Raw genomic sequence first — 27,754 nt, forward strand, 5'->3', positions numbered from 1 at the left:
CCTTGTAGATGGTGTACAGGCTTTGGGGAGTCAGGAGATGAGTTACTCGTGCAGTATTCCTAGGCTTTGACCTTGTCTTGTAGCCACTTAATTTGTATGCATGATAACAAAGTGTGAAGCTGGATGAACACAGCAGGCCAAGCAGCATCTCAGGAGCACAAAAGCTGACGTTTCGGGCCTAGACCCTTCGTCTGATGAAGGGTCTAGGCCCAAAACATCAGCTTTTGTGCTCCTGAGATGCTGCTTGGCCTGCTGTGTTAATCCAGCTTCACACTTTGTTATCTTGGATTCTCCAGCATCTGCAGTTTCCATTGTCTCTGATATAATTTGTATGCATTTATGTTATAAAGATAGTTATTTAACATTTCTAACCAGTTCCCAAATGCTACCTTGAATTTCAGTATTTTATACTTTAAATGACATTTTGCAAGCCATTAAGATAGCGCAAACTGTTTTGACACAGTTTGGCCATTTTTAAAAATTCTTTCACAGCATTTATTGCCCATCTCCAAATGTCCTTAATGGCCAGCTGTCTTCTTGAGCTGCTGCAATCCAAATAGTATAGGTACACTGGTATATGGACAGTATTTACTGAAGGTGATTATATCTTGTGTCAGTTAAGAAACCTTTGATCATGACAACTGCAGTTTAACTTTCTTGCCATTTTTGTTCCATTTAACTCGTCTTAAATCTCTGCCAGTTATTTGGAGGTTGCACTGCTTTACAGTCTTTTGAGTGGATTATTTTGTGGAGAAGATGGAGTCTTGACAAGTCATAGCACGAACTGGGTATGTTTGCAAGAATTAGTTTGGAACACATTGATATGAAAACAATCAATTTAGCTTTTACCTAACTGTAGAACGAATGTATTTTTCTTTTATTGATGTATTATGAGTAAAGTGTGAGTTACCGTGGATGCTTTCAGCTTTATATGTATTAAATAAATACAAGTTGATGTTAGTGAATCTTCACTGTTGAAGAATTGAGGAAAATTTCAACAGCAATGTTATTTCTGAAATATGACTTAGTAAATTGCATCCACATTGATTTAAGGAACAGCAAATTAAAAGGGCTTGCTACATTTGACTGTTTTAGTATATTAGTTATATACAGTTCTGCCTAGCATTGGGGCAGGACCTTTGGAAGGGTTTCAGTTTATCACTTATGAAAGCTTGAAAGTCACAAAAGAGGAGTTCAAATCTGGAAGACAGTGCGTATGAAAAGAGAGAGAAAAAAAGAAATGGACTCTACATTAAGCAGATCGTCTCTTAGCTGTGCTGCTATATGCAACTGAACTATGTACATTCTGTGTAGTTCGAGTTCAGATAAGTCCTAGAACATTAGTTAGCGCTCATAGAAATCTTAGAAATTGTGAAATTGTAAAAGAAGTTGCTTCACAATTACTAGTTCAGTACAACAAAGAGTCAGGAATTTAAACTCATGGGCAGTTTTGTGCACCTGAACAACATTTGAGTTCAGGAAAAATATAGGGGCAGCACTTGCTGTGTGAAAAACTGGAATTGTACTTGTGTGTAGGGCCTGAAGTGCAGTTTCCAAGAAACTTTCCTGGGAAAGGAAGGTGTACTATGAGAATGTTGGCAGTCATTGAGGCGATCCACAATGGAATGGGATTCGAGGAAATTTCAAGGCCAGTTTGTCAAAACAGAAGAATTACAATTTCTTGTGAAATTTTTATTGACTGAAGGATAGCAAATGTGGTTCCCCTGTTCAAGAAGCGGAGTAGAGACAACCCTGGTAATTATAGACCAGTGAGCCTTTCCTCAGTTGTTGGTAAAGTGTTGGAAAAGGTTATAAGGGATAGGATTTATAATCATCTAGAAAAGAATAAATTGATTAGGGATAGTCAGCACGGTTTTGTGAAGGGAAGGTCGTGCCTCACAAACCTTATTGAGTTCTTTGAGAAGGTGACCAAACAGGTGGATGAGAGTAAACTTGTTGAAGTGGTGTATATGGATTTCAGCAAGGCGTTCGATAATGTTCCCCACAGTAGGCTATTGTACAAAATGTGGAGGAATGGGATTGTGGGAGATATAGCAGTTTGGATCGGAAATTGGCTTGCTGAAAGAAGACTGAGGGTGGTAGTTGATGGGAAATGTTCATCCTGGAGACCAGTTACTAGTGGTGTACCGCAAGGGTCGGTGTTGGGTCCACTGCCGTTTGTCATTTTTATAAATGACCTGGATGAGGGCGTAGAAGGATGGGTTAGTAAATTTGCAGACGACACTAAGGTCGGTGGAGTTGTGGATAGTGACAAAGGATGCTGTAGGTTGCAGAGAGACATAGATAAGCTGCAGAGCTGGGCTGAGAGGTGGCAAATGGAGTTTAATGCAGACAAGTGTGAGGTGATGCACTTTGGTAGGAGTAACCAGAAGGCAAAGTACAGGGCTAATGGTAAGATTCTTAGCAGTGTAGATGAGCAGAGAGATCTCGGTGTCCATGTACACAGATCCTTGAAAGTTGCCACCCAGGTTGACAGGGCTGTTAAGAAAGCATACAGTGTTTTAGCATTTACTAATAGAGGGATCGAGTTCTGGAACCAAGAGGGCATGGTGAAGCTGTACAAAACTCTGGTGCGGCCACACTTAGAGTATTGTGTACAGTTCTGGTCGCCGCGTTATAAGAAGGATGTGGAAGCTTTGGAAAGGGTGCAGAGGAGATTTACTAGGATGTTGCCTGGTATGGAGGGAAGGTCTTACGAGGAAAGGCTGAGGGACTTGAGGCTGTTTTCATTAGAGAGAAGAAGGTTAAGAGGTGACTTATTTGAAACATATAAAATAATCAGAGGGTTAGATAGGGTGGATAGGGAGAGCCTTTTTCCTAGGATGTTGACGGTGAGCACGAGGGGGCATAGCTTTAAATTGAGGGGTGAAAGATATAGGACAGATGTCAGAGGTAGTTTCTTTACTCAGAGAGTAGTAAGGGAATGGAATGCTTTGCCTGCAACGGTAGTAGATTCGCCAACTTTAGGTACATTTAAGTCGTCATTGGACAAGCATATGGATGTACATGGAATAGTGTAGGTTAGATGGGCTTGAGATCGGTATGACAGGTCGGCACAACATTGAGGGCCGAAGGGCCTGTACTGTGCTGTAATGTTCTATGATCTATGTTCTATGACCCTTAGTGACCTTATGGATAGAAATTAAAAAATCTCACATTTATTTGGCATCTTTCCCAAATTCGGGTCATGACAAACCATTTCACAGTCAATAAATTACTACTGTTAATCAGGCAAAATGACCTGAACTTTGGAAAGGGATCATATTTCCATATTCATAAAAATATAAAACATGGGAAACTGGGAATTTTACTTCAGGAAGGATTTATGCAGGTTAGTAAGTTGGCCATATAGGTGTCAGGTGAAATTTAAGATTAAAAAAGTAAACTATTACATTTTTGAGATAAATTAATGAGAGGAAATGTATACAAAATGCTAAAACTTAAAAGCAAAGTAGAACACAGAGACTTGGGCAATTAGACCTGTAATTTTTTAACAGTAAGGACATGAAGCCATAAAAAGAACACATGGAATTCTAGTTTTTATGAACAGGAGGAGAGCACAAGCTCAAGGAGTTAGATAAGAATTATAGTCAGGACCACATTCAGTTTTAAATATCCTACTTTAGGAAAAAGGTCAAGGCCACAAAGACAGTGAAGAAGAGAAACTATCATGGTAGCAGAAATGAGTGGCTTTATTTTGAGTCAACACTAGAGAAACTGGAGCAATAGAGATGATAAAGAAGAGATTAAATGCAATGTTCAAAATTATAATGAGTTCTTACAAGGTAAAATAGAAGTAAAAATTTTCATTGTGCAGTGAGTTGAAAACTAAATTCAAGGTCAGGGCTAAATAACAAAGAGAGTAGATAGAAATTTTTTTTCACAAATCATAAGTGTGTTTGCTCAAGGAATGCCCTCTTGCAAAAGCAGCCTTTGTCGCAAGGAACCCATACAGTGGTGGATCCTCACAACACTGCCAAATGCTTGCATAAGCAGCAAGTAGCTCTTAACTGGTAATTTAAGCACTCAGTTGGTCTCCAGCGTGCCAGCTTGGTTAGCATGGTGCTACAGAGCTACTGTTGGTGACAGACATCGAGGCTCCTCGTGTGAGCATATTCTGTGGAATCGCCATCCTGAATGTTGGTGTTTGACATCGACGAAAACTAATTAATTTGCTGACTTGGGTAGAGTGGATATGTAAAAGGTGATAATCAGTAGGAGATTGCCTTCTCCATATTTCACCTGATGACTTGAGACTTCGTAGGGTCTGGAACCATGTTTTGGACATCCAAAGCAAATCCAGTCTGACTGTTTTCTGTTGTGCCACCATCTCTACTGGACATTGGTTTATAAGGAGTGATTTTGAAAGTATGAGTATGATAAGTTATTGTTGGACTCAGCTGTGAGGCAATTCTCCATTTCGGCATAAGCCACCAGATGGTAGTAAGGAGGGCTACGCAGATTAAATAGGACAAGATTTGCCATTGTCATTTTTGGTGCTTCAGTTTGTTCTGTCAGATTTTGTTTCTTAATTTAGATTTTAATATAAATTGGCTTATATAGTGGCTTCTCATTGTGTGAACACATTGACTTACGGTTTCAGAAGTGCTGCCACGTACAGATCTTGGAGGTCACATAGTGGCAGGAAAATTTCCATGAAAGCTGGCAGCAAGGGACATTGTTAGCTGGGCCATTTCAAAGTTCAGAAGTTAAGAGTCAACCACGTTGCTTTTAGAGTTACATGTTTGCTAAACAAGGTAAAGATGGCACGTTTTCTTCCGTAAAAAACATTAGTAAATAAGAAGAGTTTTATTTTGAAAGTCATCATAGGATATGGGCTTCGCTGACTGGGCCAGCACTTTTTGGCCTAGATGCCCTTACAAAGATGGTGGTGAGCTATCTTTTTGAATCACTGTGGTCTGTTTTATATAGGTAAACCCACTATGTTGTTAGGGATGGAGATGCAGGGTTATAATCTGGTGATAATGAAGGAATGGCAATACATTTCCAAGTCAGGTTGGTGTCTGGCTTGGAGGGGAATGCGCAGATGGTGGTGTTCCCATGTATATGTTGCCCTTGTGTTTCTAGATAGCAGTGGCCGTGAGTTTGGAAGATATTTTCTAAGGAGCACTGGGGAATATCTGCATTGCATCTTGTAGATGGTATACACTGCTGCTGCTGAGTATGAATGGTGGAGTGAGTGAATGTTGGTGGATGTAGTGCCAATCAAGAGGTCTGCTTTTTCTTTGATGGTGTCAGGCTTCTTGTGTGTGATTGGAGCTGCACGCATCTGGACAAATGGGGAGCATTTCATCAAACTCCTAATTTATGCCTTGAAGATGGTTGACAGACTTTCTGGAGTCAGAGGGTGAGTTACGCAGTGCCATATCCCAAAATTCTGACATGTTCTTGTATCTACAATATTTCTATGGGTATTTCAGTTCAATTTCTGATCAATGATAACCTTCAGAATGTTGATATTGGAGTATTCAGTGATGGTAATGCCATTGAATGTCATGAGACAATGCATAGATTCTCTTTTGATTGCCTGGCACATACTGGATATGATTACTCGTCAATCCATACCTGGATACTGTCCAAATCTTGTTGCATTTAGACATAGAATGCTTCAGTATCTGTGAAGTTGCAAATCGTGCTGAATATGGTGTCATCATCAATTGACATTCCCACTTCTGACCTTGACCTATACCAACGTAAGTATTGTGGTGTCTTAGAAATTCATGGCTTCCCTTTGTGTTGCAGCTTTAAGTTTAACAGAAGGTTGAGAATTATTATGGATATTGAAGGATTCTTCTAACTCTGCTGCTGTGTGAGTCTAAAAATGGCAAATGTCAACACAAAAGCAATATTGTTATGAAGTGACTGTATCTAATAAATGAATCAGTGCAAATGAAAATGGAGACCCTGAAAACCAAAACATTACCTCTGAAAAGCAATATGGAACCCTGAAAATCTCAAGCAGAAACCCATGGGGGAAGAAATTGTGCCCTGCTCAGTGTCAAATTTTGTTTAACACTTCTGTGAGACTCACTTTGCTTTACTACATTAAACAGCATTACACAAAGGCAAAGTGTTATTGACAGAGATCTAACCTCTTTAATATTAGAGGCAAAATTAAAAGAACGGTGACCATGGGATTGGTCACACCAGATCCAAATTCAGATACTTTTGACAGTTTCTGAACATTTGGTTTTAATGTGCAATTAATATTAACTCTTGTCCACAGCAGAATTTCAGGTTCATTAATTGATTGTTCTGAAGTTCATAATTTGGTTTGTGCCATTTGTTTATGATTGTAAAGAACAACTTAATGCAGCAGCTAATGTAAGAGCTGGCAGATGGCCGGGATACAGAAGGGATACTGCTGATTTCAACACTCTATGCTTATGCTGTGTTTTACAGTTTCTTTTCGTGAAATGAAAGCAGCATTTAGATTTTGAGAAATGTGACATTAATTACATCATCTCAACTACCTAACAAAAGAGTTCATGCAATCTATCATTCGTATTTTATGTGGTCAAACATGCCTACATAAGGACTTTAGTCTTCCCCTGTTGGCATCAGTATAGTGGTAGCTGGGCATTTGCCATCCTGGGAGCGTGACAAACAAACCAGTGCAGGGTTGTTTTTGGGCTCTTCCTCTGAAGAAGGGTTGTGGGCTTGTTCAAAGATCTGATCAAGATAGACAGCGTTAGGAACATGGATGCCCTGACAGCCAACATTTCCCCTTGCTGTCAACTTTTCTGTCTCACAAACCCCACCCTGTGAACCCCCTCATCCTAATATCACTTACTTGTGATCTCGTATCCTTAGAGCAATAGGATAGAAACTCAGCTCACATTAACTTCTCAAATTTCTGGGAAGACCTGTCAAGGAGTTGTAATTTTGATTTCGCCTTGATTTTCTAAGGAACAGCATTGATAGTCACATGCTACTTTCCTCGTTTTTCTATGGTTGTACTGAGTCAGGAATTCTGATTCGAGCTCCTTCAGAAATCCGGGGCATAGCAGAAATGAACATACTTCCTTATAGTTTAGTATAGTCAGAGGAAGTCAAACCATGCTCCCTTTTGCAACAGTTTCTGTTCCTTGCTCTGAGACTTAAATGGCCAACAGCACACCAGGCACTTTGACAGCAGCTGTGAAGGATTAAGTGGATTACAATGTAGGGTTAGAGTGCCAAGTGAATAGGGTGCCAGGTATGTGGTGAGGCAGTTGGGTAGGGTGCCGATTAGGAGAAGGAGAGCACAAAGAATTTCAGGTGTGATGGGAGCTGGGGTTGGCAGGAGAATTGGAACTGATTGCAGTCCGGGGTGAGTGTTGTTAGCTGGGGAGTAGAGGTGTAGGGTGAATCAGTGGTATTTGGATGTCAAGTTGGCAGCAACCGGAATGGTAGGCAGCAATGCTGGGGCTGGTGGAAAATGAGTAGCGCAAGGGCACTGTCATGGCCCTTGGGTGAGGGTTTTGTCAGGGCTGGCAGGAGTAGGTGACTCATCCCAGAGCTTCAAGCAGGCTGGCAAGTTAGCTGTTGGCTCGGCAGGCAATTGGATTGCTCAGGGCAGGTAGTGGTTTATATCACTTGTAGGGTGGTGGTAGATTTGTATTGCACTGGAGAGTTCCAGACACAAGAGAACTATGCATCAGTTTCCTGGGCAATTCCCATGGAGACAACTGTCTCTGACATGTGGTTCCAGTCTGCACTGGAACAACTATCTGGCTATCAGAGTATGTGAGCCGTTACCTGTTTTTCTAGCTATTTGCTCATTTAATAACAAGAAAAGCCATTAAATTTTTGCTAAAACAAATATTCACACACATACAACCTCATTGACTGCTGTTAAGCCTGAATGCAATGGAAAACTAATTGTATGTTATTCTGTTTTAAGTTGATGTCAACACATTTGTGCCTAAGATATTAATTACGCTGAGAGATGTAAATCCACAGCAACCTTTGGTTAAAACATTACCCATATGCTTCTGTATGAGAAATTTAAAACATCCTTTGCTTTCTTGAGATTTTTCAGTTACTTAAGTGCTAACATAACTTGTTGATTTAATAATGATGATCTGGCAAAGCCCCTAACAAAGATGTAAAGTCACCTGAGATGAAGCTATAAAGTAGCTGAATGCATAAGCAACTGTGTGTTTTATCTATACTTTTTTTGTCTATGTGGAATTAATTATGGAAACTTGAATTTGACCTACATATTTGAAGGCTGATTTAAATTGTTAGATGCTTATTGTGCATAACTTCATTAAAATTTCTACAGTTACTTGATGGCAGTAAGCTGTCTTTTGAACTTAATTGGTGCATTGCAGCAGCATTTAGAATGTAAGTAATTAGCATAATATTCAAAACAACAGGTCTTTTTTGGCAGTATTACTGTGGGAGATAGAACATGCAACACAGTCCAGCACAGTACGGGACCTTTGGCCCACGTTGTTGTGCCAATCTAAGATTATGTGTACTCCAGCATTTTTGAGTTGTTCTTCTTTCCAGATTCTTACATTTTAAGAAATTATGCATTAAAACATGTTTCCCGAATTAGATCTTAAAAAAAAATCTGGAAAGCACTAGGTAAGAAGTTTTATGTTTGTTTTATGCATCCAAGGAGTGGCAGCAAAATGTAGTCTTGAGCAGAACTGGTGTAATTTGATCTGGTGCACAAGTGCAGTGCCATTTTGAAAATCATACATAGATTTGTTTTTTGAAGAAATTCTCGTACAATAATGTCTGTGTAGTACAAGCTGACAAATGGAGAAATGCAAAACCAAGATGCTACAGCACCATCGCTGCTAGGAAATATAGTTTGACACACTTACATAATAAAGAATAATTCAGCAAAGAAGGAGGCTATTTAGACGTTTGAATCTGCACCAGATATTTCAGAAAGCAATTCAGTTAGCCTCACTCCCTCCTCCTTTCTCAACACACCTACAGTTTTTTTTTCATATATTTATCCAATTTACTTTTGAAGTCTACAATTGAATCTGTATTCACCACCTCGATAGACAGCGCATTCCAAATCCTAACCACTCATCTTTCTTCATGTTATGATTCTTTTACCAAATACCTTGAATCTGTGCCCTCTGTTATCAGTCTTTCATTCTAGCATGTAGGAATATGTAGGAAGTGCTTGCAACCCCTAATTTTTTTAGAGAAACAGTTAAAATCTGGAAGTCATAGTTAAATTCTGTGAGTTAAATTGAAAGTGTGTATTAATCAGCCGAGGTGAAGAGTGGGTCCTAGCAGCTCTACTGGATAATTCTTGTTAATGTCCTTGAAAATAGTATAATTTGAGATTTTATAAATTAGGAAGTAGTGTGATAGATTTAAAAATAACAATAAATTTGTGCAAATATTGAATCGCTTACTGCAGAATTCACAGTCTCTGACGTTCCCTTGTAACCACTGTATTTATATGAGCCAGTTAAGCTGATTGTGCCAGATTTAGCGATAGTGTTACCATTGGATATCGAGGGGAAGATGGTTAGAGTGATCTCCCTTAATCACTAATTTAGCTGCTGCCTCAAAAGAAATCACATGAGACCAAGTTATAATCCAACAGGTTTATTTGAAATCACAAGCTTTGAGAGTGCTGCTCCTTCATCAGGTAACAAAGGACCAGTGCTTCAAAAGCTTGTGATTTCAAACAAACCTCTGTAACTTCTGAGCTTGTGAAAATATGTACTGAAATATTTTTTGTTCCTAACCTAACAATACTAAATTTTCTTTTGTAAATATTCTGAGAATGCAATGTAGCTTTTGAAATAATATTTGGAAATATTATTATTCAAAAGAAGTCTTCAATGTTGCCTTGCTGTGAGCTATTGAATAATTGGATGTCAAACATCTAACTCATTCAGGAAAACAAGCACTATAACACCATGTAGCCTTGACAATAAAATTTCCATACTTGTTAATAATTTTGAAATGTTTTTGTTTATTTAAAGCTGTATAAAACCTAATTACAGTGCAAAGCTCATTTTAAAACAGATCATGGATTAAAGTTGTTCGTTACTGATCCCTGTTAGCAAATGCAGGATTTTTTTTCCGTTCCTTGAAGTGGAGAGAATGCTGTGGAGAATTCTGAACCAGTGTGTACAAATTTTTGAATAGATCACACCTGTAGTATCATGAGAAATCACACGTCAGGGAGGATGCATTGATGTTAGAGGAAATGCAGAATAGCTGACTTGGAATCCAAAGATTGTTCTAGTAAATCTAAAGGAGACTTTAATCAAATTAGGGTTGTCTTCCCTGAAATTTACAATAGTAAGGTGAGTTATTTTAATTTTTCAGGGCTGTAGCTACTGATCAGGAGCCCAGGACGAGAGAGCTTTAGAATATGGCCTAATAATTAGAACCACACCTCTTGAAGTGAACATTACAAACTTCTTCATGCAATTTGAAAGAATTTTTCAATTCTCTTTAGTCAGTTCATTTGTTAAAACTATCATTCTTTATTAGCTAAAGGCAATAAGGGATATGGGGTAAACCTATATTTCATAGAATCCTTCCATGTGGAAACAGGCCATTTGACCCCCCCCCAAATCCACACCAACTCTCTGAAGGGCATCCTACCTAGACTCAACCACCTACCCTCTCCCTGCAGTTCTCATAGCTACTCCACCTAACCTAAACATCCCTGGACGCTATGAGCAATCTAACATAACCAATCCACCTAACCTGCACATCTTTGGACTGTGGGAGGAAACCGGAGCACCAGAGGAAACCTATGTAGGCACAGGGAGAATGTGCAAACTCCACGCAGATAGGCACCTGAGGCTGGAATTGAACTTGTGTCCCTGGCACTGTGAGGCAGCAGTGCTAACCACTGTGCCATCCCTTTTTATTAAATTAGTTTACAGATTACCCCAGTCTAATTGAATGGCAGAACATTGTCAAGTGGCTAAATGTCCTGTTCATGTTTCTATAACAGTAATTATCAAAAAAGAACCATTTCACAACTGGAGGAGCAGATGTGGATGCCACTTTTGCTTATTTGTTAAGAACCATCACAAAAGCAATTGTGACACAAAATGTTAAGTGCAAATAGCAACCGTGGGGATACTATGTGGTGGAGCAGACAGAAAATATCGCCCGCCACAGTCACCAGACTCAATTCAGGGTAGCTATAAGAGGCCTGCCTTTCTGAATACCCCAGTTCTGCAGACAAGGAGAAGAAAGATTGAAACTAGGAGCAACATATCGTATATGTCATGTCATTGAGGTGTGATTTATGGAACCATGGCGGGCATCCCTTTATGCATGTTTTGTCAATTAAACCCCTTATTCCACCCACTCCTCTATAGCAAGCATCTTCAACCCAACTACTGGTGACCCCAGTGCCTCCAGGAGGCAGGGTGGAAAAATACACCCCTGCATCCATGCAACAGACCCCTCTGGGCCAGAACTCTTGGGATGCCAGAGGATTGGCGACAGCCATCACACCCAGTGGGGCCTTGCTGTTAGGAGCCGAAATTCTCAGCTGCAGATGTCTCTCTCCACTGCCCCAGATTTTAAAAAGATAGGATTTATGAGACCTGTGTGAAGGATGGAGATAGAAATATGAGTTCCTGTTTGTACATGGCCTTCGCCCACAAAGCAGCTAAAATTTACCAGTGGAAATGATTGGGTCAGATCCCCCATGGGCACATCTCCTCAAGTCCAACAGTGGTTCTGTCTCTCACCAACTTGATGTCCTGCCAGCTCAATCTTTGTGAGCAACCATGTTGATTGAAACACAATGAGACCTCGCAGATGCAACCCAGCCACCATTACTCTCCTTTCAGCCTAGCCATCCATCATCCTTGCCATTATCAGTTGTCCAGCTTCTCCGCTTCCTACTGCACTGTGTCACTGAGATAGACGCAGACAAAATGCCACCTCGGATACAAATATTGAATGATCTTTCAGGTACATTCTGCTTTTAAGTGGTCAGAAAACAGGAGGCACAAGTTTCCTGTGCACTGCTGTCTTAATTGAAGATGCAACATAGTTTTGAAAAGATCCTATTTAATAAGTATTCATGATATGCAAATTGGCTACTGACAGCAGGATGCTGACTCTATCACTGATTGAATCAAGTACTCTGCTCCACCTTATTTCTTGCCCTCAGAAGCCTCATGAAATTCCTTGCTGTGTTTCAAACTTTTTATTGTCTTATGTTCAACGAAAATGAGTATCAGGCACTGTGAGTAATGTGTAATATAATGACTGATCCATTATCACACTCATTGCCCAGCTGAGTCAATACCTCATAGTCAGAGATGAAGGGATGAGGGAAAGTGCGAAGGACCACCTGAGATGAAATTGTTCTCTGAACACACATTTCTAGGAGCTCATAATAGCTGAACAACTGACATTCCTGTGTGATATTAAGAACTGCCGATGCCGGAGTCAGAGATTACACAGTGTGGAGCTGGAGGAACATAGCAGGCCAGGCAGCATCAGAAGGGCAGGAAAGCTGACGTTTTGGGTCAGGACCCTTCTTCAGAAATGGGGGAGGGAGAAGGGAGCTCAGAAATAAATACAGAGAGAAGGGGTGGTGGGGAGAATGGTGATAGTTGAGTGCAGGTAGGCAGTGATGTGGATTGGTCAATGAGGTGGGAGAGAACAGGTCAGGGACGCAGGATGAGATGGAGAGTTGGTCATGGGATGAAGCTGGGGTGGGGAGATTTTGAAACTAATAAAGTCCACATTGAGACCATTGGGCTGTAGACTCCCACGGTGGAATATGAGGCGCTACTCTTCCAGTTTCCAGGTGGTGTCATTGTGACACTGGAGGAGGTCCAGGATGAACATGTCACCCAGGGAGTGGGAGGGGGAGTTGAAATGGTTTGTGACTAGAAGGCATTGTTGTTTGTCATGAACAGAGTACAGGTTCTTTACGGAGCGGTCTCTGAGCCTCCGCTTGTTCTCACCGAAGTAGAGGAGGCCATATCGAGAGCAGCGGATGCAATAGACCACATTAGCGGATGTGTAGCTGAACATCTGTCTGATGTGCAAGATTTTTTGGATCCTTGGATGGAGGTGTAAGGCAGGTGTAGCACTTTCTGCGGTTGCAGGGAAAGGTGGCAGGGGTGGTGGGGCTCATGGGGAGTGTGAAGCAGATGAGGGAGTCTTGGAGAGAGCAGTCCCTACAGAATGCAGTGAGGGGTGGGGAGGGAAATATATCTTTGGTTGTGGGGTCAGATTGCAGGTGGCGGAAGTGGTGGAGAATGATGCGTTGAATCTGGAGGTTACTGGGGTGATACGTGAGGACAAGGGGGATTCTGTCTTTGTTTTTGTTGCGGGGATGAATTGTGAGGCCAGAAGTGCAGGAAACACAAGAGATGCGTTTTTGACCACTGAAGGGGGGATGTTGTGCTTCTTGAAATAAGAGGACATCTGGGATGTTCAGGAGTGGATTGCCCCATCTTGGGAGCAGATGCAGCGGAAATGGAGAAATTAGGACTAGGGGATCATATTCTTGCAGGAAGGTGGGTGAGAGGAGGTGTAATCTAGGTAGCTGTGGGAGTTGGTGGCCTTGAAATAGACATCAGTTTCGAAGTGGTCACCAGAGATGGAGTATTTCCTTTCCTTACTACCTTCAGCCTTTGAAAATCCACTCTTGATGTTGCTTTCTTTTTAATCGTTTCATTTAATTTTCCCTTCAATCATGCACTGAGAGTCTTTGACATTCATCTGCTCTCTCAATAGATAATATTGTCTTTCAGGACAAATGGTTATTCTATGTTTGAATAATCAGTGCAAATTATTTATCAATTTATTTACATATTGATATTATGAATCATTACCAATATAGACTAGTTGGTCAGATGGTCGTAACAATTGCAGATTGACTTTAGTACTGAAAAGTGTGAAGTGATGTAAGGGAGGACTAAAAAGGCATGGGAGTTATTGATGAATGGTGAGACCTTAGGTTGTACTGAGCATTAGCAGGACCTTGTGGATATATACATAGACCTTTGAAGAAAACAAGACAAGGAGATGGAGTAGTTAAGAGGGTATATGGGATTTTTGCCTTCATTAGTAGAGACATTGAAATCAAGAGCTAGGAGGTAATGATAGAGCTATATAGGATGATGGTTAGGCCACAGCTGGAATACTATGTGCAATTCTGATTGATGCAGTGCAGTACTGTGCGGGTTTATGAGGATGGAGTGAGTAAAAGGCATTGAAGTGTTCAATCAGCCAGGATCGTGTTGAATGGTGGGTAAGTTTAATGAGCTGAATGGCAGGCTCCTGTTCCTACATAGGTGCCTGATGTCCTACATGGCTTGATGGGCTAAAGGACCTCTCTCCATGCTATATATACTCAATAACTCTATGTGGAGGATTTTGTTAATGCAACAAATTATGATCTGAAATGCGCTCTGAAAGGGTGGTGGAAGTTGATTAAATTGAACGTTTCTAAGGAGAACTGGATATTTACTGAATAGAAAATCCAATGGAATAGGGAAATGCAGGCAAGTGAAACTAATTTAATAGCAATTTCAGAGAGCTAGCCTTGCCCTAATGGTTCTGATGTCTTCCTTCTGACCTATAAACTGTTATGCTGTTATACATATTTCAGATAGAAAAATGTTGTGTGTAATTGGAAGTCTTTGTCCTCTTGTTCGCAAAGACTTGCTGTTCTTGAAGTAGATAGCATTCCTAATAGTCTTATTAAAGTGTGGGTTCAGAGTCAGGTTGAACTACCTTTTCAACACTCCTACAAAATCGGTTACAGAACCAGGATTCATTCAAACATCATGTTATTTGTAAAAATAGCTTTGTGAAATTAACACACAACCTCAGTACAGAAATTCATTGAGCTAAGATGCTTATTCATTTAACAGAGGCAAAATACTGCAGATGTTGGAAATCTGAAACAACCAGACAGAATGCTGGAGAAACTCAGCAGGTCTGGCAGCATCTGTGGAGAGGGAAACAGAGTTAACACTTCAAATCTGGTATGACTTCTCCTCAGAACTGATTATTACTTTACTAGACAAGTCATCAAATTTTCCAGTTTAGCACCTGCTTCCTGATAAGCCCCAAATCATTAGAGACTGGAGAATGGAGCATTAAAGAGGATCTTTTGAAATGCTTAATTTCTAAAAATGTCCTGATAGTTAGGATGTATATTTTTTGAGTGGACAGTGGGTTTTCCTAAATTTAGTTTTTGTTTACAAAGCAATCTACTTGTATGTATCAACAGTATAAGGCTTGTCATAATTCACAGTACAAGTTATTTAGCCAGATTAAATGATTTTAGTTTGTCATATTTCGTTAACAAGACAGCAACAATATTTCAATAAAGAAAGAACTAAGAAGATGATAGAGTTTAGTTTAAATTGTTTTCCTTATTTTGTCTTTATATAGCAAATTATTCAAATCAGCTTTAGTGTCCTGAGAACAATTTTATAAAGCATGAAGCGTTTGTGTACATGAATAATTAACTCCCTATTTCTTTAACAAGTAATGAATGGTCTTTTCCTACTGGAGAAGCAATGTCCTAATTATTATTGTAAAGATGCTAATGTTATTTTAGTAAATCAGTTGAGACTTGCTCCCCAGGTATCTACTGAAATGGTTGAATATGGAGCAGAGCATCAATTTCAATGTAGTGAGAGCAAAATAAGTATTTTAAAAGCAAGAGAAAACCACAATGAAACAAGCTTATCTTTTTCAATTTTACTCACAGATGCAGATTAAGTAATTTTCTGCAGTGATATACCATTGCTAATGTTATAGCATCACCATTAAAGGTTTGGAAACATTTCTGAAATGCTTAAAATTTCTGTTAACGAGCTTTATAATAATCCACCCCCACAGTGATTGCCCAACTCAGCTGATTTTACAATCTTATTGTTTTCTCGTTGATGTCAGTATATGTGACTGCATTTTTCTTCATAGCTTGGTTAACTTTGCTAAGGAGTCTGTCATTTGTTTTCTGCCACATTGCTGTTATGTTCCTGCTGTTATTCACAGAATCACAGAATTGTTACAGTGCAGGAGGAAGCCATTTGGCCTATTGTGTCTGCACTAGCTCTCTAAGCTTTTCAACTTGCACCAATCTCCTACCTTTACTCAGTAACACAACACATCAATCATGAAAACAGATGAAGTTGAAGTTTTTTGAGTATTCTGAATGCATTGTATTCAGGGAATAAAAGAACCAGGAAAAAAAGGAAGAAATGACATCTGAGGCATTTTGTTCAGATCCATCACTACAGAAACATGGGAGAGCAAATCCAACATCTACATGTATAGTAGTTTATTTTTTTTCGAAGCTCCTTAATAAAAAGGGGACACTTTTTGTGGAATTTCTGATACAATTCATGATTAAAATACTTTTTTCCATGAACTATATCAGCAAAAGTCTCTTTAACATTTACGCTACTAGAAAACGCGGTTCGATTCTCAATCTGCTGGTCAACTATTTGCCCATGATATTGAGAAACATTCTATTAAAAAGTTACATGATGATAGAGAGCTATACAGTCAGTGATAAGTATGTAAGAGAGGAATAATAGTTGAATGAATCAGTGCTTTTGAAAAAGGTCAGAATCACAGAATTACTACAGTGCATAAAGAGGCCATTTGGCCCATTGTGCCTTTGTTGATTCTATTCTGTAGGGTCAATCAATTGCCTTTTCCCCCCATGTCTGCACATCATTTCTATTCATATAACCATTCAATACTCTCCCGGATAATTCAAATGAATCTGCCTCCACCATATTTCCAAGCAGTACCTTCCATACCCAACTACTTAGTTAGGCTCCTCAGACTCCCACAACCATTTCGAACTGGCAGGATTAGGGCAACAGATACATAGGAATACCGCCACCTGCAAATTCCCCTTCAAGTCACCTTGCTGACTTGGAAATTTATTGCTATTCCTTCAATGTCATTGGGTCAAAATCCTGGAAATACTTCACTAACAGCATAGTGGGTCTACCTGTAGCGATTCAAGAAGGCAGCACACCATCACTTTCTGAGGGGCAAGCAGGGACATGCAATAAACACTGGCCCAGCCAGCAACGTCCAGATCCCATGAGTGACTTTTTTTAAAGTTACTGTTAGGTACAGAAACCGAGCTGTTTGGAGGATTCTGCATACTTGTTAAAATCTTTAACTTGTGCAGTGACTCTGGGAATAGTGATGCTTGATTTCCACATGCTACACCTGTGAGGTGCAACAGGAAGACTAAAGCATGGTTTAAAAATAAAGTCTTCAGGACAAAGATGAGGAGAATTTTTTTTTCTCTTGGAGGGTTATAATCCTGTTCCCAGAAGTAGTGAAAACTGGATCATTAAATTTATTCCATAAGACCATAATGATTATATGACTTAGGAGCAGAAGTGGGCAATTCACCGCATCACTCTGCTCTGCTATTCAGTGAGATCATGGCCAATTTGATAATCCTCAGCTCCAATTTCCTGACTTTACCGATAATCCTTGATTCCCTTCCTGATTAAAAATGTCAGTCTCATTCTTGAATATACTCAAATATCTCAAAAACTTTCCATGGTAAAAAAAATCTATGGATTCACAACCCTCAGTGATAAGAAATTCCTTCTCATCTTGATTAAATGTGCGGTCCCATATTCTGAGATTATGTCCTCCCATCTTAGATTCTACCCTGTCAAGTTCTGTAAGAGTCATGTGTGTTTCAATTAGGTAACCTGTTAATCTTATATATTTTAATGAGTACAGGCACAGTCTACTCAACCTCTCCTCATAAGACAGACCCCACATAACTAAATGTCCTGCTCCTAAGTCCGATATTCATATGTGAAAACTTTAAATTGGGGAAGTTGATGTATAGTTTCTGTACTTAAAAAGATTTTTTGACACATATGTAAAAACACGCATATATACTTGAGATACTGCAATTTACAAGGCAACTGGACAGTGAGATTAGACCAGAAAATGTTTTCTGTCGAGCACGCCCTTGACCGCGTCTCCCGCATTTCCCGCAACACATCCCTCACACCCCGCCCCCGCCACAACCGCCCAAAGAGGATCCCCCTCGTTCTCACACACCACCCCACCAACCTCCGGATACAACGCATCATCCTCCGACACTTCCTCCATCTACAATCCGACCCCACCTCCCAAGACATTTTTCTATCCCCACCCCTGTCTGCTTTCCGGAGAGACCACTCTCTCCGTGACTCCCTTGTTCGCTCCACACTGCCCTCCAACCCCACCACACCCGGCACCTTCCCCTGCAACCGCAGGAAATGCTACACTTGCCCCCACACCTCCTCTCGCACCCCTATCCCAGGCCCCAAGATGACTTTCCACATTAAGCAGAGGTTCACCTGCACATCTGCCAATGTGGTATACTGCATCCACTGTACCCGGTGTGGCTGCCTCTACATTGGGGAAACCAAGCGGAGGCTTGGGGACCGCTTTGCAGAACACCTCCGCTCGGTTCGCAATAAACAACTGCACCTCCCAGTCGCAAACCATTTCCACTCCCCCTCCCATTCTTTAGATGATATGTCCATCATGGGCCTCGTGCAGTGCCACAATGATGCCACCCGAAGGTTGCAGGAACAGCAACTCATATTCCGCTTGGGAACCCTGCAGCCCAATGGTATCAATGTGGACTTCACCAGCTTCAAAATCTCCCCTTTCCCCACTGCATCCCAAAACCAGCCCAGTTCCTCCCCTCCCCCCACTGCATCACACAACCAGCCCAGCTCTTCCCCTCCACCCACTGCATCCCAAAACCAGTCCAACCTGTCTCTGCCTCCCGAACCTGTTCTTCCTCTCACCCATCCCTTCCTCCCACCCCAAGCCGCACCTCCATCTTCTACCTACTAACCTCATCCCACCTCCTTGACCTGTCCGTCTTCCCTGGATTGACCTATCCCCGCCCTACCTCCCCACCTATATTCTCCTCTCCACCTATCTTCTTTTCTCTCCATCTTCGGTCCGCCTCCCCCTCTCTCCCTATTTATTCCAGAACCCTTACCCCATCCCCCTCTCTGATGAAGGGTCTAGGCCCGAAACGTCAGCTTTTGTGCTCCTGAGATGCTGCTGGGCCTGCTGTGTTCATCCAGCCTCACATTTTATTATAATGTTTTCTGAACTGGCTATTTTATGAGTTCTCACGCTGAAGTGTACCACTAGAGGGAGAAAATAAACAGTTGATTCAGGTACTACCTATATGTTGGAATTAGACAGGGATCTGCAGATGAGGCACACTGTGCAATGTAATATACGTGCATTAATAGCTAACCTAAAAGTACCATTGATATCACTTAATCAGCTCTCCGAAATTAAATTCTATTCAGACTATTGTTCCTTGGCCTTGTTCTGAATGTAATTAACTTCATCCCTACTGAATTATCTGTGGAAGGTTAATGGAGGAATGAAGTGCTGTTGGTTTGTTCCCTTCCTAAACTGCTCAAATATTGCTCGTGACAATTAACTGAAATGTAGCAAATCATTATAATGGAGCAGGAAAAGGAAAGGGCTTCATTGTAAAGATGAAAAGGGAATAATTAAAGATCTTTGACAAAAACAAAGTTGTTGGCAAAGCTCAGCAAGTCTGGCAGCATCTGTGAAGAAAAAAATCAGAGTGAATGTTTTGGGTCCAGTGACCCTTCCTCTGAACTTCGGACCCGAAACATTCACTCTGATTTTTTTCTTCACAGATGCTGCCAGACCTGCTGAGCTTTTCCAGCAACTTTGTTTTTGTTCCTGACTTACAGCATCTTCTGCAGTTCTTTCAGTTTTTAGTTCAAGATCTTTGTTGTTTTAAATAAAAGATGCAAGCTTTCCATTTGCATTGGAGACACAAAATATTGGTATATTTGATTGTTGCAGGCTTTTACAATTTATTTCCAATAGAATAATTTTAGAGTGGATTATGAAGGGATAAGGACAAAGGGCAGCAGGCCGAAGAGATTAGGTTAATTTGGCATCATGTTTGACCCAACATCGTGGGCCGAAGGGCCCATTCCTGTGCTGTACAGTTCTATGTTCTGCATCACCTTTTAATAATGTGTGCCGTGCTATAATAACATTTTGTTTTTATCAATACTGTTTTCCTTTGTGTTTTTCTTGTGTTTTGTAGTTAAAGAACCTGAGCTTTGAAGAGTTACAGATGCGGTTGAGTGCACTGGATCCAATGATGGAACGAGAAATTGAGGATCTGCGCCAAAGATACCAGGCTAAACGGCAACCCATTTTGGATGCCATGGATGCCAAGAAACGAAGACAGCAGAACTTCTAGCCAAACTCAGACATCCACCTCTCATCCACTGAATGTTCCCAACCTGCCGTGGGTAGCATGGCCTGTAATATATTTATTCTGTCAGGAATGCACCCTCTAATTTCTTTTTCTTGTGAATAAGTGATTTTATGTTCAAATGGACAGGAGTTTACACTTGTTTTAACCTGGTATCATACACATCAAACTTTAAGGGGCCAACTTGTACTTGGTCTGTGCAGGAATTTTTAGGTTGTTATGAGGGCAGAAGGTACATTGACCAGCAGACCAACCATAGAACCAAAAATACTTACATACTGCTAAAATTGTATTGATTGTGATCTGCAGTTATTCCCATAGGTATTGAAGCAAACAGTTTTAATGGCAATATGCTGAACGTCCATTCTTCTTATCCGCACAGCTTAGAACTCTCCATTGATGTTATAATTCAGTTCTAAATTTCACAGTTTCAAATACAACAAAGATAGAAATACCACAGTATTTATGACAAACACTAAATACCTGACGCATTGTATTGCTGATAAAATGGGGAGGTGCTGGTTAGCTGGTGCTGTCATTGAACTGGCAATCTAGAACCCCAGCCCAATGCTCTGGGAACAAGAATTCAAATCTGGCCATGGTATATGAAATTTGAAGTAAATAAAATCTGAAATAAAGAGCTGGCTTAATGGTGACCATAAAACTACTGTCAGTTATTTTAAAAACCCACCTGGTTCACTTATGTTCTTTACGAAATGAAATCTGCTATCCTTCCTATGGCAGGCCCACATGTGACTCCAGACCCACAGCAATGTGTTTGACTCTTAACTGCCCTCTGGGTAATTAAGGACAATGAATAAATTAAAAATATAAAAAATGTTGTGGTATCAAGAAACCCCATTAAAAATCTTTAAACATTTAAACTTAACCTGAATAAGTAAGCTTTGTAGTATTCTCTGACTTCTCAGTCAAATTTTGAAAGGCGCCAACACTTTGTTGAAGTGGGTCAATTAATCTCAATAATAATTGTGTAAAAACTGGATTTCTGCCAACTAACTTGCTTACCTCATGTCATACCTTTTTGTTGCAAATAATCCTACAATGTGCTGAAACTACTGCCATTTTATAATGTATCAGAACACCACTGGAGTCCATTTGGTGCAGGTACAACCACAAGAGAGGGAGCTCCTTTACTATCTCTGAATCAAAACCGCTCTCATAGCGCTGTCAGTGCACCTACCCCAAATGAACTGCAGTGTTTCAAGAAGGTGGCACACCATCACTTACACATGGGAATTAGGGATGGGCAAGAAATGTTTGTGCTATCAGCAAAGCCCACAGCCCATGACTGAATGAACAATCCTCTGAAGTGTACAGAAGAACAAAAGCAACATATTTGATGTCTTTAAAGTTTCAGATCCTGGATGTATCGCACTTTTGGAAATAGACTGCATAAGTCTATAGTATAAAGCTTACATTCCTAACCTGTACAGATAGGTTGAACAGTCAAGACTGCCATGTCATTGCAGTAGGTTATCATGCAATACCTCATGTCACTGGTGACAAGTGTTTGCTTAAAGCTGTTTTACCTCTTGTGGCATAGAAAAGTGCCATTTCTTAGAGACAACGCTTTGTATTATTGAATGAACATGCACCTGTTTGTTAATATTAGACCAGAGAGACTGGAGCTGCTTCTAGCACTGTGATATGAATGCTTGTAATTGTGTCTGCTGTAGCTTAAAAGAACATTTTATTTCTGCTAATCTTGCTAGATCTCCTTTGTATTTACTTTGATGTACACGCCTGATGTGATACATTTGCTTGGGTTTACTGACAAAAGTAGACTTTGATGCACAAACACTCAACACAAAACTGATACGGAGCAATTGTTGATGCATTAACCACTGCTTCTGATTTATACAAGATGAAACAGAATACTTCATTGCCCATCTTGACAGTGTTCAGAGATCAGATTCCCAGAACGCACAGAAATGATAAAGACTGTAATTTATTTGTTTCAGAAGTGAACACTAATTTCATTGGCGCACATGAATTCTGGAAGAAATCAGTGCGTGCCAATTTTTTTGCTTTTTTTGTACCTTGATGTCTTATTTTTTTCTAGTCTCAATTTTAGTATGTGTATCAAGTTGTACCATGCCATGATAGCAGTAGGCTGTAAACAGATGCACTGACTAGATTGATTTTGTCAACTTACAAGTGGAACTATGACATAGATACCTTGACAGAAACTTAAGACATTTAAGCTGCATCAACAGATTCTTCTTGCTACACATTTAAGGAATCTTAGAATAGTAACTTTCCACATATTTATGCCTTAAAAGAGTTGTTGTGACATCAGTACAAAAGGTTCTGTGAGGTTGCCTTTTTGCATAAACTTGGCATTTGATTGATAAGGAAGATATTTTTCTGTCAGAGCGTAGTGAATCTGTGGAAGTCTTTACTGAAGAGGGCTGTTGAGGCTAGACATTAAGTATATTCAAGACTGAGATAAGCAGATTTTTAATCAATATGGGAGTTAAGCATTATGGGGAAAAGGCAGGAAGGTGGAGTTGAGGGTTGTCAGATCAACTATGATCTCATTAAATGATGGAGTTGACTCAATGGGCTGAATAGCCTACTTCTCCTCCTGTATGTCATCGTCATCTGGACATTGAGTTCAACCCCGTGCCATTTGGCAGTTTGGGCGATGTCCAAATAAACTCACTGTAACTGTTATGTAATTTTTAAAATGATATAAACTTAACATTCATTTATCCTTTAAAACTTGACAGTTGCTCGTTCAGTGAACACAAACCCTGAGTGGAACATCACCAACTTGATGCATGACGAAACAACTAAGCTCCAAAAGTTGGACTGTGCCACCTGTTACTCCAAAAGATTTACAAAGGCGCTGTTTGACTTTTAAATAGTGTATATGCTTGACATGTTAATTTTGTTAAAGGAGAAATTAACGTGACACTGGGTACTTGCACTGACCAAATGAGTTGATTTCACTTCTTCATTTGTCAACTAAGATTAATACTGGAAAAAAGCTCTAGAAATTAGATATTCATCTTTTTCTACTATGTTACAATTAAGATAATTTTGTGGTGTAGATCTGTGTTATCTGTTGGTGTAGCAAATCTTAGATTCATGATAGAATCCCAACAGTGTGGAAACAGCCCCTTTGGCCCAACAAGTCCACACCAAACCTCAGAGCATCCCACCCAGACTCATCCCTTTGTAACCCACCTCATATTCACATCCCTGAACACAATGAGCAATTTAGCATGGCGAATTCACCTAACCTGCTCACCTTTGGACTGTGGGAGAAACTGGAGCACCTGGAGGAAACCCATGCAAACACATGGAGAATGTGCAAACTCCTTACAGACAGTCACCTCGGGATGGAATCAAACCCAGGTTGCTGGTGCTGTGAGGCAGCAATGCTGACCACCGAGCCACCGTGCTGCTCCAATGTATTTAGCTGAGGTAGGTCTCAGCACTTGACTAACCTCTAAACTAATCTGATTACTCTAAACCCATAATTCTTGCTCTTATTCTAAGAAGTCTGCCCTAAGCCTACTGTATTGCCCCAGCTAAGTCCAACGCAAGCTCACGAGACAGCACCTCAATTTCCAGTAGACACTTTACAGTCTTCAGGATTCAACATTGAGTTCTCAACTGCCCCCACATGTCTTTTTTTTGTATGAATCTGGTCTCAGCAGAGCTGACCTATTTTCTGAAAAACACCCACCACCTTCATATGTATATCATCTTTACTACCATTAGCATTCTCTTTGCCTTTTACTGTGAGCTCTGACAGGAGATTAACTACATGACTGTTTTAATATGCATCATCCTGATAGATGTATTTAATTGGAAACTGAGCAGATAATACTGAATTAACCTGATGTGGAGATGCTGGAATTGGACTAGGATGGACAAAGTTAGAAATCAGACAATGCCAGGTTATGATCCATCAGGTTTATTTAGAATCACTAAATTTGTTATGCCAAAGATAGAGGCCTTTGTTCACAGAAAAGTGAGTCAAGTCTACATTCCGTCTTATTTATTTTTCAGATTATAGTTTAAACTTTTAAAGCTGAAGAAACTTCAAGAAATTCTTTTGATTGCAAGAATCACAGCAAATTGCCAAATTGAAATAGTTTCAGTGCCTTTTAAAGAAGTTAAGTTGATTGATGTATTTTATTTAAAATTGAGATGAGCTGAAGTGTCACGCTGCTCAGAATCTCTGAACAGACATGCACTAAAGAACTACAATTACTGAGTTTTGTGAAACTGAATCCAACCTGAGAATGCAATTTGCACACTGCCTCAGCCAAATACGTGCACAACTGCACAGGGCACTCAGAAAGATGTAATCTCTCACTATAAAAAGCCCAATGTGAAATTAAGAAAGCTTTGTTAAGAATGTTCAATTAAAAAAATACTGTTCGACTTCTTATTTATAAAATGGCACATTGGAACAATGTTAAGAACGAGAGGTGACAGTGCAGAATAATAATTGAATGTTAAATTGACCTCACCACTTGTTAACCATAAAGATCTGTAAGTTGAGCTATATATAAATCTCTGAAGAATCATATCTAAAATTGGAAGTGCTCCTTTTTTTAGAATTAAGGTCAGAGTTACACCTGTGTGATTGTGCTGCAGTATTGTGTTCTGCAATTTATTTTTAAGAATGTGCTTTTTGTGACTTGTAATGAAACACACTTTCTCAATAGTTGATACCAACAGTAAAGATTATGATGCATTCAATCATAACAGCTATCATTGTGGCTTTTATGCTCAGGCATAATATTTTATTGATCAAGCAATACAGTGCTTTTTACATTACTGATGGCTTCACTGCATTAATATGATTCGGTTCATTATTGTCACATTTGCCAAGATACAGTAAAATGTGTTGTGTTATGTGCTTACAGGCAAATTATGACTTAACATAAGCAGTTCATGGTAATAGATCCCCTTTTTAGGGGAATGTTGGATGGATATTGTCACAATCATCATCATCAGTGGTCCCTTGCGAACAAGGATGACTTCTTCCACTCTTGGGGTGAGTCCATAGGTGGCTGTACAGCCCAATGAGGCTTTTGCAGGCTTTGCTACACTTGGGGCAGAAACTGGTCATGGGAAGAGATGAGTGGGGCGGTGGTGTGACAGTGTGCTGTTTTTGCCTGACTTCTACTTTTTCTTGAGGTGCTCGTGACTAGATCGATAGATGAGAAAGGATTAAATGAATACGTTGATAGCGTGAGATAAAGCACGGTATGATGAGCTTCATGTGGAGCATAAACACTGATATGCAGCTGTTAGGCCACACAACCTGTTCCTCTTCAGCAAAGTAATGGTGATTGTGCAGTGTTCTGCTAGTAGCCCGAATAACTCCAGTCCACATACTTTGCTTCCACTGTCTTTTGAATTTCTGTTCTGTTCTCATCAGACTGAAAACAGCAGACAGTTGAAAACAAAGTGGCAGTCAATTTCCAGTCCAATGCTGTGTCTGTCAGCACCTCAAATGAATGCAGATGTTAGAATTCCAGAAAAACCATGTGAGAAAGTATTACTGATCCCAATGTCTGCAGATTTAGTGTGTTGAGGGCGATGGTGCATTTTCATTTATTCTTCTATCATTTCATAATCCATTTACAATAAACAATCATAATCCATTGTTATCTGTTCCAAACCACTGCTGCTGATTTGAATTTTAAATGCATGTATCAGTGATGTTGTCAATCTTTCTTTGAAACTAAACATTGAATTATTTAAAAAGAAAATTCTCGAGCCTGGCTTCTGTTATTTTTAATTGAAAAGTTATATGCAATATTTCGAATTGTTTATGTTTATTTCCTTATTATGGGCCACTAACTTATTTTATAATGTCTAATTCCAATGTGTCACAATAAAGCAGATCAGTATCAACAGCAGTTGGGTGTTTTGATTGTTAATGATACAATCTCTGTAGACATATTCAATTTATAAAAAGATACTTGAATACCCAGGGACTGATTAGAAGGATTGTACAAGATTTCACATTTTTGAATTCCTCTATAGCAAACAAACTGGAAACAACATTGACTATTTTCATGGGCAACTTAAAGTTTGAGTGAGAGAAAAGTCTTCTTCTTAACTTTCAAAAAACTCCATGCCATGGATGTACTTAACTATGAGCCTTAGGTGGACTACATGACGAGAATTACCCTGGAGGATACTAGCCAAAGCTAAGTGAAACTTCCAGCCCCATTTAAATCCAAACAACTTTATTTTTTTCAATCTGACCATGGACCCCTACCCACATTCTGCTCAGTGAACAATAAGAGACTGGCTGCCTCTATTTTTCTACCCTGTCTGTGATTCTATACATCTATTTCTGCCAGATTCAGCCTTAGAAAACCCTGCAGACTGATAATGTAATGGTTTGCCATGAACTTTTCCCCTCTTACGGCTGACCTCTGTGGCAATGTGTTTCATATCAGCCTCGTATCCAGATTGACATGCTAATTAGTTACAATGAATGGGAATTTTTTTCACAATCAAATATGTACAGTGAGAACTATGTGCATTTTTAGAAGCTTAATATATTTCATCTCCGTATGATTTCTGAGGTCTGAGCATGATTGATACTGGGTGGTTGGCAGTGGAGTTGTACTGAGGCTTTGGGCATGGTGTGATGTCATAGGAGATGTGGAATAGAGGGTTACAGCGTCTCAACATCTTCTAAAACAACTGGAACAAAGCTCCAAAGATCCAAGGCAGGTGTTATAATCCATCTTGGCACCCACTGATTTCTGTGACCACTTATGTTGTACTTCCAGGGTCTCACACAAGCCATCTTCATTCCAATCTTCACTTGTCTCAGTTACCAAAATCTGACTCTAGAAATCCATCAAACATCAGCACAGCTGCTCTAGTCAGCAGAGAATGTGACTATCTTGCACTTTCTTACCTGTAAATCAATTTGAGCTTCATTTACCCTTTAGCAAATTAGGCCACTTGTACAGCAAGATTCAAAGCAGGTCACACACGCCCTTAACTACTGCATTTTCCTTTAGGTAGTTCCAAAACACAAACTAATAAACTTCATATTTGTAACATGTTTAACTATTTTTCGAATAGCAGTTTATGGATTCTAATAACTAACTAACTGCATCAGTTCATGTTTCTTTCAGCAATCATATTGATTTATTGATTGTTTCAGTGAAGCCAAACAAATATTCATTCCTTACACTGAACCAAACTTGAGTTACAGATACCCAGTAAGAATACATGTAGATGTTGCTATTCATAGCCTTAGTAGTGTGGATATTTTCTTATCAACCTGTTCAAAGATGTTATGTATACCTTTGGAGCTTTGGGATTTGAACCCAGACCTTCTAATCCAGAAGTAAGTTCACTAATATTACACCACAAGCATTCTCAAGGTTGCTCTTTTCTAACCAACCTATTCAGAGATGTTATTATACATCT

At 39.9% G+C, this 27,754-nt stretch overlaps 1 protein-coding gene across 6 annotated transcripts in view; it reads left to right on the top strand.

The window, feature by feature from the left end:
* The window catches only part of stk3 (serine/threonine kinase 3 (STE20 homolog, yeast)), a 384,923-nt gene extending 358,731 nt beyond the window's left edge, over nucleotides 1-26,192 (top strand). For all 6 annotated transcript variants that reach the window (XM_048529773.2, XM_048529774.2, XM_048529775.2 and 3 more), the window contains one exon: nucleotides 20,129-26,192. In XM_048529773.2, the coding sequence (XP_048385730.1) occupies nucleotides 20,129-20,287 (159 nt within the window). In that variant the 3' untranslated portion in view covers nucleotides 20,288-26,192. The remainder of the gene's footprint in view (nucleotides 1-20,128) is intronic.
* The last annotated feature ends 1,562 nt before the right edge of the window (nucleotides 26,193-27,754 follow it).

This window comes from Stegostoma tigrinum, chromosome 5 (genome assembly GCF_030684315.1).
Source record: "Stegostoma tigrinum isolate sSteTig4 chromosome 5, sSteTig4.hap1, whole genome shotgun sequence".
NCBI lineage: Eukaryota > Metazoa > Chordata > Chondrichthyes > Orectolobiformes > Stegostomatidae > Stegostoma > Stegostoma tigrinum.